This window comes from Antechinus flavipes, chromosome 2 (genome assembly GCF_016432865.1).
Source record: "Antechinus flavipes isolate AdamAnt ecotype Samford, QLD, Australia chromosome 2, AdamAnt_v2, whole genome shotgun sequence".
Classification (NCBI taxonomy): domain Eukaryota; kingdom Metazoa; phylum Chordata; class Mammalia; order Dasyuromorphia; family Dasyuridae; genus Antechinus; species Antechinus flavipes.
In genome coordinates this window covers 564,826,482-564,843,458 of record NC_067399.1, presented here as the reverse complement: position 1 = coordinate 564,843,458, position 16,977 = coordinate 564,826,482, and the positions used below count along the sequence as shown (strand labels likewise).

The following is a 16,977-nucleotide window of genomic DNA, read 5'->3' as shown; positions in this document are numbered from 1 at the left end:
AGCAAGTCACTTAACCCTGTTTCCTCGGTTTCCTCATCTATAAAATGAGCTGGAGGAAAAAAATGCCAAATAACTCCAGTATATTTACTAAGAAAACCACTAGTGAGTTCATAAAGAATTGGACATGACTGACATGACTGAACAACACAAGAACAAACAACCAGTTGACATTTAAAGCACTTCTTACCTTGCTAGTCTTCTTGACTTTATTTCCCACTATATATACTCTATGCTGACTTGCTCAAATGACCTAGAATAAGTCAATCTATACCTGCATCCAGTATCTTTACCCTGGCTGTTCTCCATACATGAAATGCTCTGACTTTTCACCTCTGCTTCCTAATCCTCGGGATACTTTCAAGATTCAATTCAAAGCCCATCTTCTGCAATGATTTTCTTCAGACAATTTCTGTTTCCTTTTCCAAAGCTCTCAATTCCTTTCTCCATTTTTCTTGTAACTCTTTTGAGATCCTTTTTGAATTCTTCCAAGAGTGCTTTTGAATTAGAGAGCAACTCACATCACCCTTTGAAGCTTCATCTGGAGACATTTTGCCTTTAGTGTCCTCAAGCTTTGAGATCTGTTCTTCCCTGTCTCCATAATAGCTATCTATGGTTAGTGCTCTTTTTGCTTTTTTGATAATTTTTAAAAGTCTGCTCCTAGAGAAATAGGTGACAGCAGCTTCAAGCTGCCAGGGGCTGATGCTTCTAGCTTCCTTCCCATGATGGGCGGGCATGGTCAAGATCTGCGTTGTGCTGGAATTTATGGGATCACTATTTTGATCTGCGTTGTGCTGGAATTTATGGGATCACTATTTTCCTTTTGTAATTATGTTGAAAGTCTCACAGCTATTCTACTAATCCACTGGCTTCTGAACCAGGCCAAAGTAGAAAAAATCACTTTCTGGAAGAGATCTTTCTTGCCCCCCACCTCCAGTTTCTAGTGACTTCCCCTTTCAAATTTCCTCCTATCAATTTTGTGTGTGTCTTCTATGTATCTAGATGCTAATATGTTGTTTTTTCCATTAAAAGATAAGTTCCTTGAAGTTAGGGAATTTTTGCGTTTCTTTATAAGCCCAACATTTAGCACATAGTAAACATTCTGTAAATACTTGGAATGTTGACTGATTGAGGGCCCTCCTACTCCTTTTCTTTCAATTTATTGCTTCAGAGCAGGGATTCTGCAGGATAACCTGCTTAGGTAAATAATTGTTCACTGAAGACAGCTCTGCAATGATTCCATTCTTTAGTTCCCCAATCCTACTCATCTGCCAAGCAGAGGGAACTGTGACTAGGGCACAAATTGTTCTTAAATGGATAAAACACATAAGAGAATTTTTGAAAATTCCCTCATTATTCATTAGAGCATTTTAGTGCCTCATTAATTCAGTTGGTATAATCCGTTGTTGATTAGCCAGGTTGTTAAGCATCCATTGTCAAATGCTGATGAGGTGTGAGAAATTACATTTCATATCACCAATGAGTCACCTGAATGCAGTTAGCACCTCATCAGGTAAGGCTATGTCTTTAGGGGATAAATTAACTGTTTTTTCTCAGACTTCCCCCTCCCCACTCCGAAACCTCTTGGTATTTCTCATCCTGTTTCTGTGGCCCTATCTATCACAGAGCCTGGAATAATACCAGCAATAATTTTCAAACCTTACTCAATTATAGGTCAAATACATATGTGCTCAAAGCCAATTTTAGGTTAGCTTTCTGCAATCCTGAATTTATCTCTCCCAGGCTCTCTTTTCCTTGTCTATATATCCCATTCCTTAAAATTTAAAAATCATCCATGTTGCTAAACAGATCTCTAAAGAATACAAATTTCTGGTAAGGCTTTGTTGGAAGTAATCAAATAGGAAATAGGCCTTCTTCCACACAATGAATAAAATCTTGTGTAAAAAAAGAAAAGTATACGCTCATCTCCAGTTTAACTATAATCATAGTAAAAGGAAATAAACTATCTTCATCATTTTCTTCCCTTTTACTTCCAGCAGAATCATCCTTTGTGAAATATGTGATTGTGTTTACTTTTATCAGTACTTGATGCTCATTTGTGTTTTTTCTTGATGACGAAGATGAAGAATTTGGAGAAAGATGAGAAAATTTGTGTGAACTAATAGAAACTAAATTCCAAAGAATCAAGAAAGCAATACTCACAAATAACATCAAAATCATTGAAAATATCATTTAAAAGATAGTGAACCCTGCGAAATGGGGGATGGGTTGGAATTAAGATCTTATGGAAGGGAGAATGAAGCATGCCTCCTCCTATATAGCAAAAGAAGGGATAGCATGCACAGAAAGAATATTTTATATTTTCAGATATAGTCTCTCTATTTGAGGTTCCACTTGTTAGTGTATATGTATATGTGCATGCATATTTTGTACAAGAAAGATTCAATTAGGAAAAGTTGTGGTAGAAAATAGCTGATATAAAGTCATCAATAAGCATATGTAATATAGATTATTAGATTAAATAGGACTTGAATTAAATCTAGAACAATAACTCAGTGGGTTTGAACTTTAAATACATATTCATATATTCAGTGACACAACACATACATTTATACATTCCATTGGTTACATAAGGTCCTCACTAATAAGAAGCTTCCAATCTAAAAAGACTAGACATGAAAAATGATAGAATGACAGAAACATCAAAACCAAAGCAGCAGTCAGAAGAAGAAGAGAAAAAAAAGTCTTGGGGCGGAGTGGGGAAGTTGGAGATTAGGAAGAAAGTTGCTTTACTCACGGAGCTGCTGCACATGGTCACTGCTATTAGATTTAGGCATTGCTGTGATGGTCACCAGTGGGCATGGATTTCCTCCCAAAGTCTTGCAAAGTACCTGATGATGGAAGTAGATTTTCTTATGGTTGACACTTTTTTCCAGAAGATCAAGGTGTGCCTAGGGAAGAAATCAAATAAGGTGCATAGTCATCACATTTTCATTGATTTCTTCAATTATTATTCACCCTTCCTCTTTCTCTTCCCTCAATTCTCAAACAAATTTCCTTTTGTCTCAGAGCTATAATGGATACTCAGCCCAGCCAGTGTTTTTCTTGCCTTTGGTCTTTTTCTCCTCTACACAAGTGTCAAGTAGATATTTCTAAAGCCCATAACTAATCAAAACATCCCATTATTTCTTCTAAAAAAAAAGTCCTCAACCTAACATTTATACAATATGACTGGTGCTCTCCATTGCAATCAAACTGACACCCTAGCTTTCTTAGAATCCCCTGATGTTATGCCTTTGTGGTCTTTTATATCTTTTATATCTATAAAGCACCCCCTCTCACCTGCTTCTTCCAGAATGTCCTAGCTTCTTTCAAAGCATAGCTTTTAAATAAAACCCTTCCTAATACCCTGCTTCCTACTCCCCTCAAATATTAGCACTCTTCCCCAACTCACTTTTGAAATAATTTTGTATTTAATTATCTGAGCATGTGTTTTATTTACTCCCCAGGTATAATGGATGAAGTGTAAGTTTCTTTAATGCAAAGAGGATTTTTTTCCTCTTCAGCATAGTATTCAGCACATAGTAGGTACTTGATAAACATTATTGAGTTCCATTACATTTAACAAATAGTAAAAAACCTGGATAATAACAGTTACTGGAATTGTGCAAGATAACACAAGGGTCACTGGAAAAAAAAAAGGCTTTTTGTTGAAAAGTCATTATCAGACTACTGATAAATTGTTGCTAACCAAGAGGCTATACCTTGTTCTGCTGTAGATGATCTTCAGATGAAATATCATGTCTTAGGTTTCAGGGACTTGTTATTTAATTGGATACTTCAATTATTCATGGTAAAGGTTAGAAACTTATAGAAAAGCAGAGATTTTGAATACTGGTGTCATCCTAACATCACTACCTCATGGAACCCACTATGGTAGACTTGGCTATAAAACTGGAAGACTTGTTATATAGGCAATTATGAAACTCCCCTATATAGGGTGACTAAGATTTTTTTTAATATATATGGCCTACCTTTTTGTGTAATATCAGTTGATAATAGTATAAACCTCATACTGTGTAATTCTATGCATGATCTCACTATTTTCCTCTCCATTTTAAAAACCTCTCTTAAAACTTTCATAGAATATTCTTCCTTGACCTCACAGACTACCCCAAAATTGGTTTTCCATGAAATAGGAAAAACTGTCTATTCTGAAATGTTTTTTAATGACTCCTCATTTATGTTGCCCATCTCCTTATCATTTGTTATCATATCTTTCTACTTTGGATCAAATCTTATCACACAGCAAGGGACATACTTTATTATTTTGAAACTTGTTTCTACTGATTATTAAAATACAACCCACATTGAGTTGTACATTTATCACCATACAAAAGGGGATAAATGACTACTTTTGTATGCAATGAGTACTTCTAACTAGGTTTTTTTTTTTCCTACAAGTCTTCCATTTTGATTCATCTGTGGACTGAGACTTTTACCCCCAAATAAGTGATGATAGTCTTTATGGTTTTACTCATGTTGACTTATAAACTACTATGTAGTAATAGACATTTAACAACCTGCTCTCTGAAAGAAAAAAAAAAATATATATATATAAAACTAAGATACATTTAAATGTAATCTGCATTATTAATATTTTCTTCAATACTTAAGTCTAAACAATCAAAGAATAAATTCAATTATAATCTGTAAAAATCCTAGATTTTCCAGGTGTATATGTTTACACTGAAAATTTAACAATTGTTTTTAGGGATCTGACTCCAGCAAAATCCTACTTTATAAGGAATAGTTGAAGGTGAGCTCTAGATAAAAGGAGATTAGGATTTTGTGCTAAATGGAAAATGAAGCCAAGAAAGGTAAAGTAGCAGAGAATTGTTGTAAAGTTCAGTAATATCTGTAATCCATGGAATACACACAAAATTAATGCAATGTAGGAAGGTAGTAACCTAGCAGCTAGGTAGCACAGTGGACACTGGGACTGGCGTCAGGAGGATATGAGTTCAAATTTGGCTTCAGACATGTATTAGTTTGTGACCTTCTGCAAGTCACTTAATCTCTGTCTGCCTTAGTCTCCTCAATTGGATAATCAATAGAATAACAGAATCTGCCTCACAGGGTTATCATTAGGATTAAATGAAATAAGAGTTATAAAGTTCTTAGCACACTATCTGGAACAGAGTATATGCTATACAAATCTCATTCTCTTCCCTTGCTATATAAAGAAGATGGCATTTAAAATGAATCTTAAAGAAAATTAGGAATTAAGAGAGGCAGAGGTGAAGAGGGAAAGCATTTTGGCCATGTGGACTCAACTATGTGCAAAGTCACAGAAATGGGAAAGGGAAAAATGTGGATATGTATAACAGCCAAGTAGGCTAAGATGGAAAGAATTGAATGTAGAATACCCATAAGGGAGCCAAGTATTAAAAGACTGGAAAGATAGGAAGAAAACAAGTATGGAAAAATTTTAAATGCCAAAAAGAAGGGTTTATGTTTGATCCTAGAGATAGCAAGAAAACAAGTTAGCAATTCCTCAATATGTTTCTAAGTCTGGGATTCATGAAAACATTATTTCCTGTCACTCAAATATCAAGGAAGTAGAGAGGGGAAAAAAAGGACTCACCAAAAAATGGAAGAAAGGAAGAAAAGAAGGAGAAGAGAGGAAAGAAAAGAAAGAGAGAAAGAGAGAGACAGAAACAGAGAAACAAAGAGAGAAACAGAGGGACAGAGTCAGAGAGAAAGAGAATTTTTTTTCCCTATAGGGCAGCTAGGTAGTATATAGATAAAGTGCCTGGGCATTTTATCTATATATAGAAAAGACCTGAGTCAAAGACCTGAGCCAGATGTCTGAGACATCTATTACATGTGTGACCCTAGAAAAGTCACTTAACTATGTTTGTTTTAATTTCCTCATCTATAATATAAGCTGGAGGAGGAAATGGCAAACTTTTCCTGCATCATTGTCAAGAAAATTCCAAATGGGGTCCCAAAATCAGATATGACTAAAATGAGTGAATAGGAAGAGATAATATGGAACCACTGAAATCTGTTAACTAAAGCAGCAACATGAATATATATTCATTTTATGAAAAATAATTTTGGAAGCTAAGTGGAGAATGATTCTATATTCTATTGTAATAGTCTAGAAGACAAATAATGAGGATTTGAACTAGGATTGTAGCTATGTTAATGGAGAAAAAGTGTATATTGGTGAGAAATATTATAGAGATATAAAAAAACAAGATTTAGCAACTGAAAGGATGTGTGAGATGTGAAAGACAAGTGGAAGATGATGCCAAGGTGTTCTAAACATAATAGAAAAGTTTGAATGAGGAGTATATTTAGGGAAGGCATTCTTAAAATGAAGTTCTTAAACTCTCATGGGTTTATAGGTTTTAAGGAATCTTTGAACTTGATTGGGAAAAATTACATCCTTACATTTATTAATTAAAATTTAGCATTTCCTTCATCTATGAATGTAGATACCCCACCCCGCAATGATAAGGGTTTAAAGACCACCCAATGTCTCCATGATATAAAAAAGAAAGAAAAAATTGTTTTAAAGGAAGAGATAAGTCAAATTTTGGACATGGTAGATTTGAGATTGCTCTATACTCCCATTTTGAAATGCCTAATAGGCGATTGCTAATATATGACTAGAATTTAAGAGAGAAACTAGGACTAGATATGTAGATTTTAAAATCATCTCTTTAGAGATGGTAGTTGAATCCATGGTATTTCATGAGGTCATCACAAGACAGAGTATAGAAAGAAAAAAGAGGAGAGATCAAAGCAGAGCCTAGATACACATCCACAGTTGGGCAGTGGAGAAACACGAATAATGATTCAACAAGGAAAATGAAGAATCATCAGACAATTAAAAGGAGAAGAACAATAGAGAAAGAACTGTCTTTAAAATAAAGATAGCAAAGAAACCAGGAGCATTCAGTGATAAAAGTTCAAATTGAACCAAGCAAGGAGAGGCCATTAGATTTGGCAAATAGATTAGTGATTAACTTTGGAGAAAGTAGAATGTTAAGGTCAGAAGCCAGACTGAAGAGAGTTAAGAGGATAAGAAATTGAGACACTAACTGTACATGACTTTAAAAAAAAAGTTTGGTTGAAGAAGGAAGATGCAGCTTATTTTTATTAATTGTTTTATTTTTGAGGGGTTATACATGTATATTAACATTTTAATACACATTTCTTTAATGAATCATGTGGGAGGGAAAAATCACATAAGAAAAAAGGGGAGAAAAATGAAAATAGCATGTGTGGATTTATACTCAGTCTCCTTAGATCTTTTCTTGGATGCTGATGGCATTTTCTATCCAAAGTCTATCAGGATTATCTTGAATCATGGAAGTACTATGAAGAACCATGTCTTTCATAGTTGATCATTGCACAATCTTGCTATTACTATGTACATTTTATTCTTGGATCTACTCGGCATCAATCTTTCCAGGCCTTTCTAAAATCAGCTTGTTCATCATTTTTTATAGAATAATAATATTCCACTATTTTCATATACCATAACATTCAGCCATTCCCCAGTTGATGTGCATCTATTCATTTTCTAGTTCTTTGCCACTACAGAAAGAGCTGCTACAAACATCTTTGCACATGTAGGGTTTTTTTCCCTCCTTTATGTTTTTTTTGGGGGGGATACAGAACCAGTAATGGCACTGATGGGTCAAAGGGTATGCACAGTTTTATAGTTCTTTGGGCATAGTTCCAGATTGCTCTCCAGAATGGTTGGATCATTTCATAACTCCATCAATCTACACATTGTAAGTCTGATTAGACCTAGTGAAGGTTTTTTTTTTTGTTTGTTTGTTTTGGTTTTGTTTTGTTTTGTTTGTTTGCTTTTTGAGAATGAGAGAGACTTGGGGATACTTTTCAAGACACTGGGGAAGGAACCAGTAAACAAGAAGAAATTTATGATCAGCAAAAGACAGACTGCAGTTGGGATAATATGCTTGAGAAGAAGATATGTTTGGGGATTTTATAGAATGCGATGGGATGAGATGAAATGGTATGAAATATAATAGCATAGAAAGAGATGGAATGAGATAGGTTGATGTTGGAATCCTTACTAACTGCTAAGTAGTTAGAGTTGATCTAATCTTACAAAAAGATGTTTTGGGCAGAACCTGAAGTGAAGAAGCTACAAGTCGAGATTTCACCAGAATGACATGAAGATTGGAGCTGGATGGAGGCTGAAGAAAGCAGAGGCAGAGGCTGAAGGACCAGACCTTTGGATTTAAAGACATTTGGAGAGAGCTCTTGGAACCAAGCAGAGAGATAGGCCTCTAAGCTAACCGGGCTATATTGGGATAATAAAAGATCTGAACTTTTATCACCTGGCTGCTTTTTGAGAAGAAAAAGCTCACAACATTTTGGCGCCCAACGTGGGGCAAACAGACGCCTCCGTGGATTTCAGTGGAAAAGCTCCGATCCTGATTCAAGTGGAAAAGCCTCTGATCCTGATCCAGTGGGAAAAACTTCAACCCAGAAATTAGGGTGAGTGCAACAAAGAAATTTTGTTAGAAGAGTTAAAGTAGAATTTCAGCTAAGATGGGACAGATATTTAGAAAACAGCCTGTTTCTGTTCAAGGAAAATGTTTAGAGAGCATTATTAAAGTTATGGAAAGCCAAGGTTTAATTATAAGTTTACAGCAAATCACTGAATTTTTACAAACTGTAAAGGACATATGTCCTTGTTTCTCTCTTGATAAGGAATTAGATCTAAATGAATGGAAATTGGTTGGAGAGGAAAAATGTATTCTGGAATGGCTGTCTCGCCTTATATGTGAACCTTCTGAGAGAATGGGATTATGGGTTTTCTCCCATAGTGCTCTCTGGCCCAAAGAGCTTTAAGGTGTGGACTTTGAGTAAAGGTGGGAACACAAGCCTTGTCTTGATTAGTTCTACTTAGTACCTTGTTTCAGGTTCTGGCCAAAACAACTTCTTGTAAGATTAGATCAACTCTAATTACTTAGCAGTTAGTAAGGATTCCAACAGGTTGAGATAGCAAGGAATAATTTGTGATGAAGGTTGCTTATAGATGAGATTGTCCTTAAATAGCTACCCTTTCACCAGAGAAGAAAACAAAGAAGGGGATGTCTGTAGTAGTGAGATGAAGTATAAAAGCTATCATTTGAGTATCTGGGAGAAAGGGAATTATTTGGCAAAAGGCAAGTATGAGACAAGGGCTTCAGATGACAGGTGGGTAGGAAATGTATAGATGGAGGTTTGAAGAAAGATAAGAGGGCATGGAGAGCAGAATAAGGAATCAATTAGGGGGTGGTCAAAGGATTACCTTTCTGGAATAGTTATTGAGATTACCTATTGAGATTAGATAACAAAATATGTGTTTTCTTTGGCTTTATCAATTATTTCCCTGGTAGGATGCATAGGGTAGGCATATTCAGAGTTAGGGTTTGGCATGAGTGATCAATAGTCAATAAACATTTATCAAATATGTACTATGTGGTGTTCTCGTCTTTAATATAATATAATGGTTCTCTCTGTGAGCAGGTTTCTTGGGGAGGTTCTGGAGGCAACTTTAGTTTCAGTTGAAAGTAATAATCACTCCAAATGCAGCCAGGTGTTAAAAGTTCAGATCTTTTATTGCTTCCTCCAAAATAGCCTGGTTAGTTTTCTTGGAGATCTATCTCTCTGCCTGATTCCAAGAGCTCTTGCTGCTAATCATTTGCCTCTGCCAGCTTCGGCTTTTCTTCTTCCAAAGGTCTCCAGCCAGCACCAAGGTGAAAGTTGGAATGAATCTGACTCCATCTCTGAGAGTGGGCTTCTTCTGAACTGCCCTGACTGGCTCACTGAAGCTCTATTTATGCTGGGTGTAAAAGATTGTCTCCTCCTCCAAGGGATGGATTAAGGGATGTTTGAATTCACAAAGTTACAAAGTTAACTTTTGTGAATCTCCCATACTTGTGAACTCCAATGAGTACTTAAATACATTAATGAGTTAGAGAATTTGCTAAGTACTATGCTAAATTAGATAATTATTGTCTCTTATCAACTCTAATGAATTAACACTTTGTAAGGATTCCAACAGTACTATGTACCAAATTCTTTGCTAAACTGGGGATTAATTTTTTTAATTCCTTGTCAAAAACAGAAGATCACACACACACACACACACACACACACACACACACACTCACTCACACCTGAATAGGGTGACAAGTGGAGAAATTGAAGAACTCCAAAATGAGTGCATCAAGATGAGAAAGAAGAAATGCCTCAGTGGTGATGAGAAAAAGGAGCAAAGAATTCAAGATGAGAGAGAATGATTTGCTAAAAGATCAAAATTAGGAACAAAGGAGAGTATATATAGAACAGGGATAATATCCTGGCAAAATATTTAAAGACAGAAATATTGCAGGTCATATTAAGGCTAAGAATGGATTTGGGAGGAGTATGTAATAGAGACAGATGAAATTATAGGACATTGTCATTGAAAAAAATAATGTTCAAGTTATTGAACATGAAAGTAAACCACCATGGGTAATGCCCACATCAATTATATGACATATTTGAATATAGCTAAGATGGAGTGGATGAATATCTTATGAAAATTAAACAGATTATTTTTGTACTCCAAAGGAGGAAGAACATCAGAAAGAATAATGAAAGGACCATCATCTTAAGGATTTGACCTTTAGAGATATTTTCCAGTGTATGGTGGACAAGCACATGGGAAAGATGTTAAGTAATTTGGATAGAGAAGTATCTTCTATAGTCTTTCCATCAAGTTCTCCTTCTTAAACAGAGATTATCCTCATATCACATCATATCACATGTGACATGCTCACTAGAAATCCTCAATTCTTTAAGAAGCCTGTTCTTTTCAAAGATTTTTTTTAAACTAATAAGTAAAAATTATTTCACTATTGTTTTTTATCTCACTTTTTCCGATATTCTTTAAACTAACAAAATCTTCCTCTCTCTTAGTGGTCTGTCCTTTTCTTCTTTTGGCAATGGGCCAAATATGGATTTTAGATTTTTAGATTTTCTGCCCACAAACTGATTGGTCTGGATGACTTGTGGAATGCCTTCCAACATTGTATTATATAGTTTGTGGCTATTTAACAATCTTATAAAATTTGCCTATTGCATCCCTGAGTCAATGTATGTCCAAACACTTCCTCTTTGATACTTTTTCAGTCCCTTGTGTGTGCTGTGGTCTTACATGAAAATGTTACACATGTGGTGTTTTGTTTCTCTCCTGCCCTCATAATTTCTCTTTTTTGGATTTAGGGGTGTTCCAAGTCTCAATGCCATATATCACAATGGGTATAAAGAGGCTATTGAAAAATTCTGTTTTTACCTTTGGGGGAGGGTTTCTGGACACTAACATATGGATACTTCATTTGGTCACTTTTTTACTCCTACTCTAATAGACAATGTTAGGTTTAGCTACAAATTCCATTTCCCTTCCCCTACAATAGATAAAGAAATTACATCTTGGGGCTAAAATTTCAACTGATACAGCTGCTTACTCAGAGAAATTTCATAAACTAATCAATATATTACTGAGTACTTTACTATTTAATCATTGAACATATTTAAATAGTTATAAGGTTGGGTTATAATCAATGAACTTTATAACTTCTCTTATTTTAGCATTAATGTCAATGATAATTTTGACAATTGCCCAATATCATCATCTGCACACATGTGAGATTATTTCTAATTCTTTCTCTTATAAAATAAAACAAATAATAAGAGTTATAATGTTACAGTCACATTGAGAAAATATTCCCAGACATATATGCATTGCTATAAAAAAGTCTGCAATTATTAAACATATACTACATTATTTGAGAGAATTAAAAATTGTGAATTCCATGTGGAAGTATATTTTCCACCCTCACCAAAACTCCCAAGAATCAGAGAGTCAATTCTGCCCTTGGGGTATCAATCACATTTAATTTATCACTGATCTGTTGGCAGAAAAAAGATTTCTCTTGAGAACATATCCAAAAATAAAAATGACTAATGTGCATTCCAGATATATTTTCATTCTGACCATGATTGGAGAAAATGTTTCTCAGAAGTCACAGAGATCCCAATTTTTTGGCTCATTTAAAACTAGAGGATTCAAAAGAGTCATTGGAAATGCAGATCTTATGCCTATATATATTATGGTGTATATAAGATAAGCTCTAGAACATATCTGCCTTGAAGAGACTCATCTTATTTCTTGCCCTATTTCATATAAACAATTGCATGCACCCTTTTCTTGATTCATCTTCTCAGACCCATCCTTCTCACTTGCCATATTTTCTGGTCTGCAAGAGCCATTCATCTTAAATTAAAGTGCCAAAATGATGAGCTGCAGAGATTCAGAATAACAAGGTCTCTCCACATAATCTACAATGTGGAGATTTCCTGGTTCCCATGCTATGGCCTCCCCCTGCAGATTGGGTTGCTCTCCTTATAACAAAAGTAGATTCTGAACTACTTGTCAGTTTTTAAAATGAGTTCACTCTATGTTCCCCAGAGGTGGGAGTCGATAATTGGGTCCCTGAGGCTCAGGTTAAGTAGTTAGTGAGGGTAGTAGTGTTGGGGTGTGACCAGAGGGATTTTTGGCCCCAAGTTAGCCTCTTAGACATCTGTGATGATCTAAAAATGAATGCAGCAAAGGGGCTTTGGGAATGGAATTAAAATGACTGTGAGAAAATGGATTTCTTCACAAAATAGAATCTACTGAACTTGAGATATAGATAAAAGAGACTGACTGATCACTCTAATTCAGATTTGGGAAATGTCCATCTAATCAGACAGATTAGATGGTAACTACAGGTACTCATTAAAAGGGATTTTGAAGGGTCTAAACTGTTATTCCATGGACTACTGAACTGACAAGCTGAAACACTTAGGAGAAATTAAACAATAACGTGAGAAATTTGTCCATGCAAGGAAGGTAGCTTTTTATCACCTTACTTGATTTTTGAGGCAGCATGATATAATAATGTAGAGGAACAATTTTCAAAAGTTGGTCCAAGCATACTTAGGGACGCCTTGAAACCCTTTTTCTCCTATTGCAATGTCAATTTTTTTCATTGGACACTGATTTTTAAATGGCTAATATAGTATTTTTCAATATATAAAACGCACATAAACAAAAGCTTTTGGGGATCTTCATTCATTTTTTTAGAGTTTAGTCCTGAGACCAAAAACTTTATGAACCAATCTTATAAAGATCACTTTATTGGAAGTAAGGAAGATAATTTTCAGCCCAACTTCTCTTGTTGACTACCCATGTGTTCTTAAATAAGTAACTTAACTTATCTGGGACTCTGTTTCATGGATGATTAAAGTTGAAAATATTGCCAGAGGTCATCTTTTTCAATCCCTATTCAAAACATGAATTTGATCTACAACATTCCATCCAGTTTCTACTTTAAAATTTCTATCCTTGGGACAACTCTAAAAAGATGGGATTAGACTGCACAATTTCTAAAGGCTAATTCTACTACCCATGTCCTCCATGTCTAAGATTGTTTAATTTGATACTATTTGGGATCTCAATAATGTACAAGACTCTATATCATGTGAAATGATCAAAGTAATGAACATTGTGCATGTATTCCAAAAAAGAGCCCAAAATATTATACCTATAATCAGATCATCATGGAAGTTAAAGCTATGAGAGACTTTACAGAAAATTTAGTCCAGCTATAAAAACTTGGAAATCATCCAATCCAAACCCTTTATTTTATAGGTGAGGAAACTAAGCCTCCAAATATGAACTTTCACATAGGAGATAACAGAACAGATATTAATGCCCAATTTCATTGATTCCCCACTCAGAATCTTTGAATCCGTGAATTACTTTCCCTCTGCTTGAGAATGGTTAGAGTCAACATTTCAGGAAGGTAGAGGTCAAAACAACTACTAAATGAAATTATAAATTTTGTTATCTCGAAGTAATGATCATAAGGGGGATCACAAATTTAAACATTATCAATACATGTTTTATATTATAATTTCATTGCACAAAAACTGTCACTGATATTTTTAATACAATCTTAATGCCTGTTGTAATTTAATGGGAAATGCTTCATGCAAATATAATTGGGATAATCCATCTTCTACTTCTTAAAGATGAAGAAAACAAAGATCATGAAGAAAAGGTGATTTGCATAACATCACAAAAGCAAAATTTGAAGACAAGTCCTTTAATTTTAGAACCAGTATTCTTTCCACAGAACCACACAACACAAAAGTTGAAGGTGAATAATGAGGTTGCTTCCTCATATATGGGGATATCTTAATTTCCACTAACTTGGTTCAAGAAACATTTGTTAAGCAACTATTAAATGCTAATAGTATGTTAGATACTGCAGGCATGACTTTTTAATTACAGAAGTCACTTCTTATTTTTTCTTCTTTTTATCAGTTTCAAAATAAGAAACTCATTCCTTTAGATTGTAATATATACATATATGATATATGTATAATCATTAATATTCTAATGACATTTTGCTTTAACACAGGAGATCAAAGTACTCTCTAGAAGATACTTATTAATCCTCAAAAGATTTAGGATGTAGCTGGAAGCAGAGATGATTAGTCCTATTTTTCAGATGAAAAAAGAGCAATATGCTTTAAGTGGTCAGGAATTGTCTTCAAGCTTCTTTCTCATCAGTGGTAGATTCAGGAAAACAGCTCAGATGCAATAATTCTTTGTCTAGGCCTCCCTCTGTTGGACTCTATGTTTCATTTACAGTTATTCTGCCCTACATGTCATGATGCAAAGAAAATCAAGCTTGGAATCTAAAAGCCTAGATGAAGGTCTGAGCACCAAATAAATGTGTGACCTTGGAAAAGCCTCTTAACTGGTTTGACCCTGAGTCTTCTCATCTGTAAAAGTAGAATTTAATAAACCATACAGCTTGCTATAGTGGAAAGGCTGCTAGTCTTAGTGTTAAAAGAACTTGCATCTCAGTCCTTGCCTGTGGAACTACAGGCAAATCACTTAAGCCTCTCAACGTCCCTGGACACTTTCCACTCTCTCAGACTTCATGTTACAAGTAGTTGCTGATCTGCATTGGAAGGCTGGGAATGTTCTTATCAGGAGTTCCTTATATCAATCACTTACAGGTGTAACTATAAATATTACTATTAACAATAATAATGAGAATATACTAATACTCCTTCACAGTTATCCTAATTATAAATCTTATACTATTATAGATACATATGAGTTATTTTTTTTACCATTTTTAGAATACATTTTCCCACCCTATTCAGTTTTTCTTTTTCCCAAATAAAGTAACTGAACCTCAGATGCCACAACATGTATTTGTCATAGAGAATCATCTGTTCTTATGTGGTATATCAGTGTTATGTCTAAATATGGTAACAGAAACATCTCCATCTCAATAATTTCAGTACTATGTAAATTCCATTAGCATAACAAAAGAGGAAGGGGGAGTATTACCATCAGAGCTGTATAGGTGTATGGGTAATGGTAAGCCAGGTAACAAACATCTTCATTATGAGGAAATGTGATGGAAAACGTGAGTGTATAATGGCACTTTCCAGGAGCTCCTGCAGCAGCTGAATTCTGACGATAATTATTTCTGGAAGAAAAGACAAGAAAAAGAATGAATGTTTGAGAAAAAAAAGAAAAACTCTCAATAAGGTCCTTGGGCTGCGCTAAGATGAGTGAACATTGCTTGGATGCTTTGCACCACTCTGGGAAAGTATTTTACCATCACAACATGAGGATGATAGGATCAGTCACTGTTGGACTTAAAAGTGGGAAATTAAGCCCTGAGATGGGAAAAGTCTAAGATCAGAACTGAGGCTAGAAAGCAAATCAAATTTCCAGGCTAGTTCATCTATCCCTGAAATGATATTTTTTTAATATCATGGGTCTCTCAAAGAGCATCTGAAAATGAAGACTGTATAGTTATCTAACTGACTAATATGAAAACTGGCCCACAGGAAATGTAATGGATGACTAGTAATCCTATTCTACAAGGAAGATTTATAGGATAAAGTCTGAGTTTCACAAGCAGAGCCAAGAAAAGAGTTTCCTTCTAGCCATATAAGGAGGCTTTTCTCCCAATCCTTCAAGAGGGTTTAGAAGATTTGTCTTCTCATTTGTGAGTAATTCAACTTCCAGAAAGAATCACTAAAAGATCTGTAGTGAACATTTTCCTTTGTGAAAGAAGAGGAACCAGTTCTGATATTGTAGAAAGCAGCATCAAAGTCAATTATGGCCAGAAGTGATTTTTTTAACAATATTCCCCCGACAATGAACTTATTTGTCCCTTACCTAGTCTTCAAAGACTGACTATGCCTATTGGGCAATATTTCCTCGCAAATGCCATTAGCTCAACTATATTAAAATACAAGGACAATCAAAGATGCAATTCTGCCTTTTAAGGCTTAATATTGGATTATTTATTTATGTTACATTGGGACTTTTGGTTTTATCTAAGAAAGAGGAGGTAGAAAAGGAAAAGTGTGTAATTATTCTTGTCATTTCTTAGGAAAAAAGTTGATTTTCCAGACCCTCTCTCTCTCTCTCTCTCTCTCTCTCTCTCTCTCTCTCTCTCTCTCTCTCTCTCTCTCTCTCTTCTCTCTCTCTCTCTCTCTCTCTCTCTCTCTCTCTCTCTCTCTCTTTCTTTCTCTCTTTCTCTCTCTCTCTTTCACACATACACACACACACACACAAAACAAACAAAAAACTTTAACTATTTTGAATTGTAGTGTCTAAAGCTAGAGACAGACAGCACAGACAGTACTTTTAAAGATCAATGTAGCTTTTTCAAAATTCACTTGCTGTGGTGCATCCCAGTACTAACCTCTATCCCTGGTTAATCCCTGGTTATTTTGGCAAAGGGATGAGACTGCATCAGAGTAAGTCCCAGGGTGAATATTTTGTATTGTTTCCTCATATCAAACGAACAGTCTCTGTTTCCCTTGTGATCACAGGCAGAGACCCACAAG

General features: G+C 35.1%; 1 protein-coding gene across 1 annotated transcript in view; it reads right to left on the bottom strand.

The window, feature by feature from the left end:
• AGBL1 (AGBL carboxypeptidase 1) overlaps positions 1-16,977 on the bottom strand; it is a 1,144,955-nt gene that overhangs the window by 876,393 nt on the left and 251,585 nt on the right. Inside the window, exons 16-17 of the mRNA XM_051981064.1 lie at positions 15,458-15,599; positions 2,756-2,909 (exon numbers count right to left, since the gene is read on the bottom strand). Of these exons, the coding sequence (XP_051837024.1) occupies positions 2,756-2,909; positions 15,458-15,599 (296 nt within the window). The remainder of the gene's footprint in view (positions 1-2,755; positions 2,910-15,457; positions 15,600-16,977) is intronic.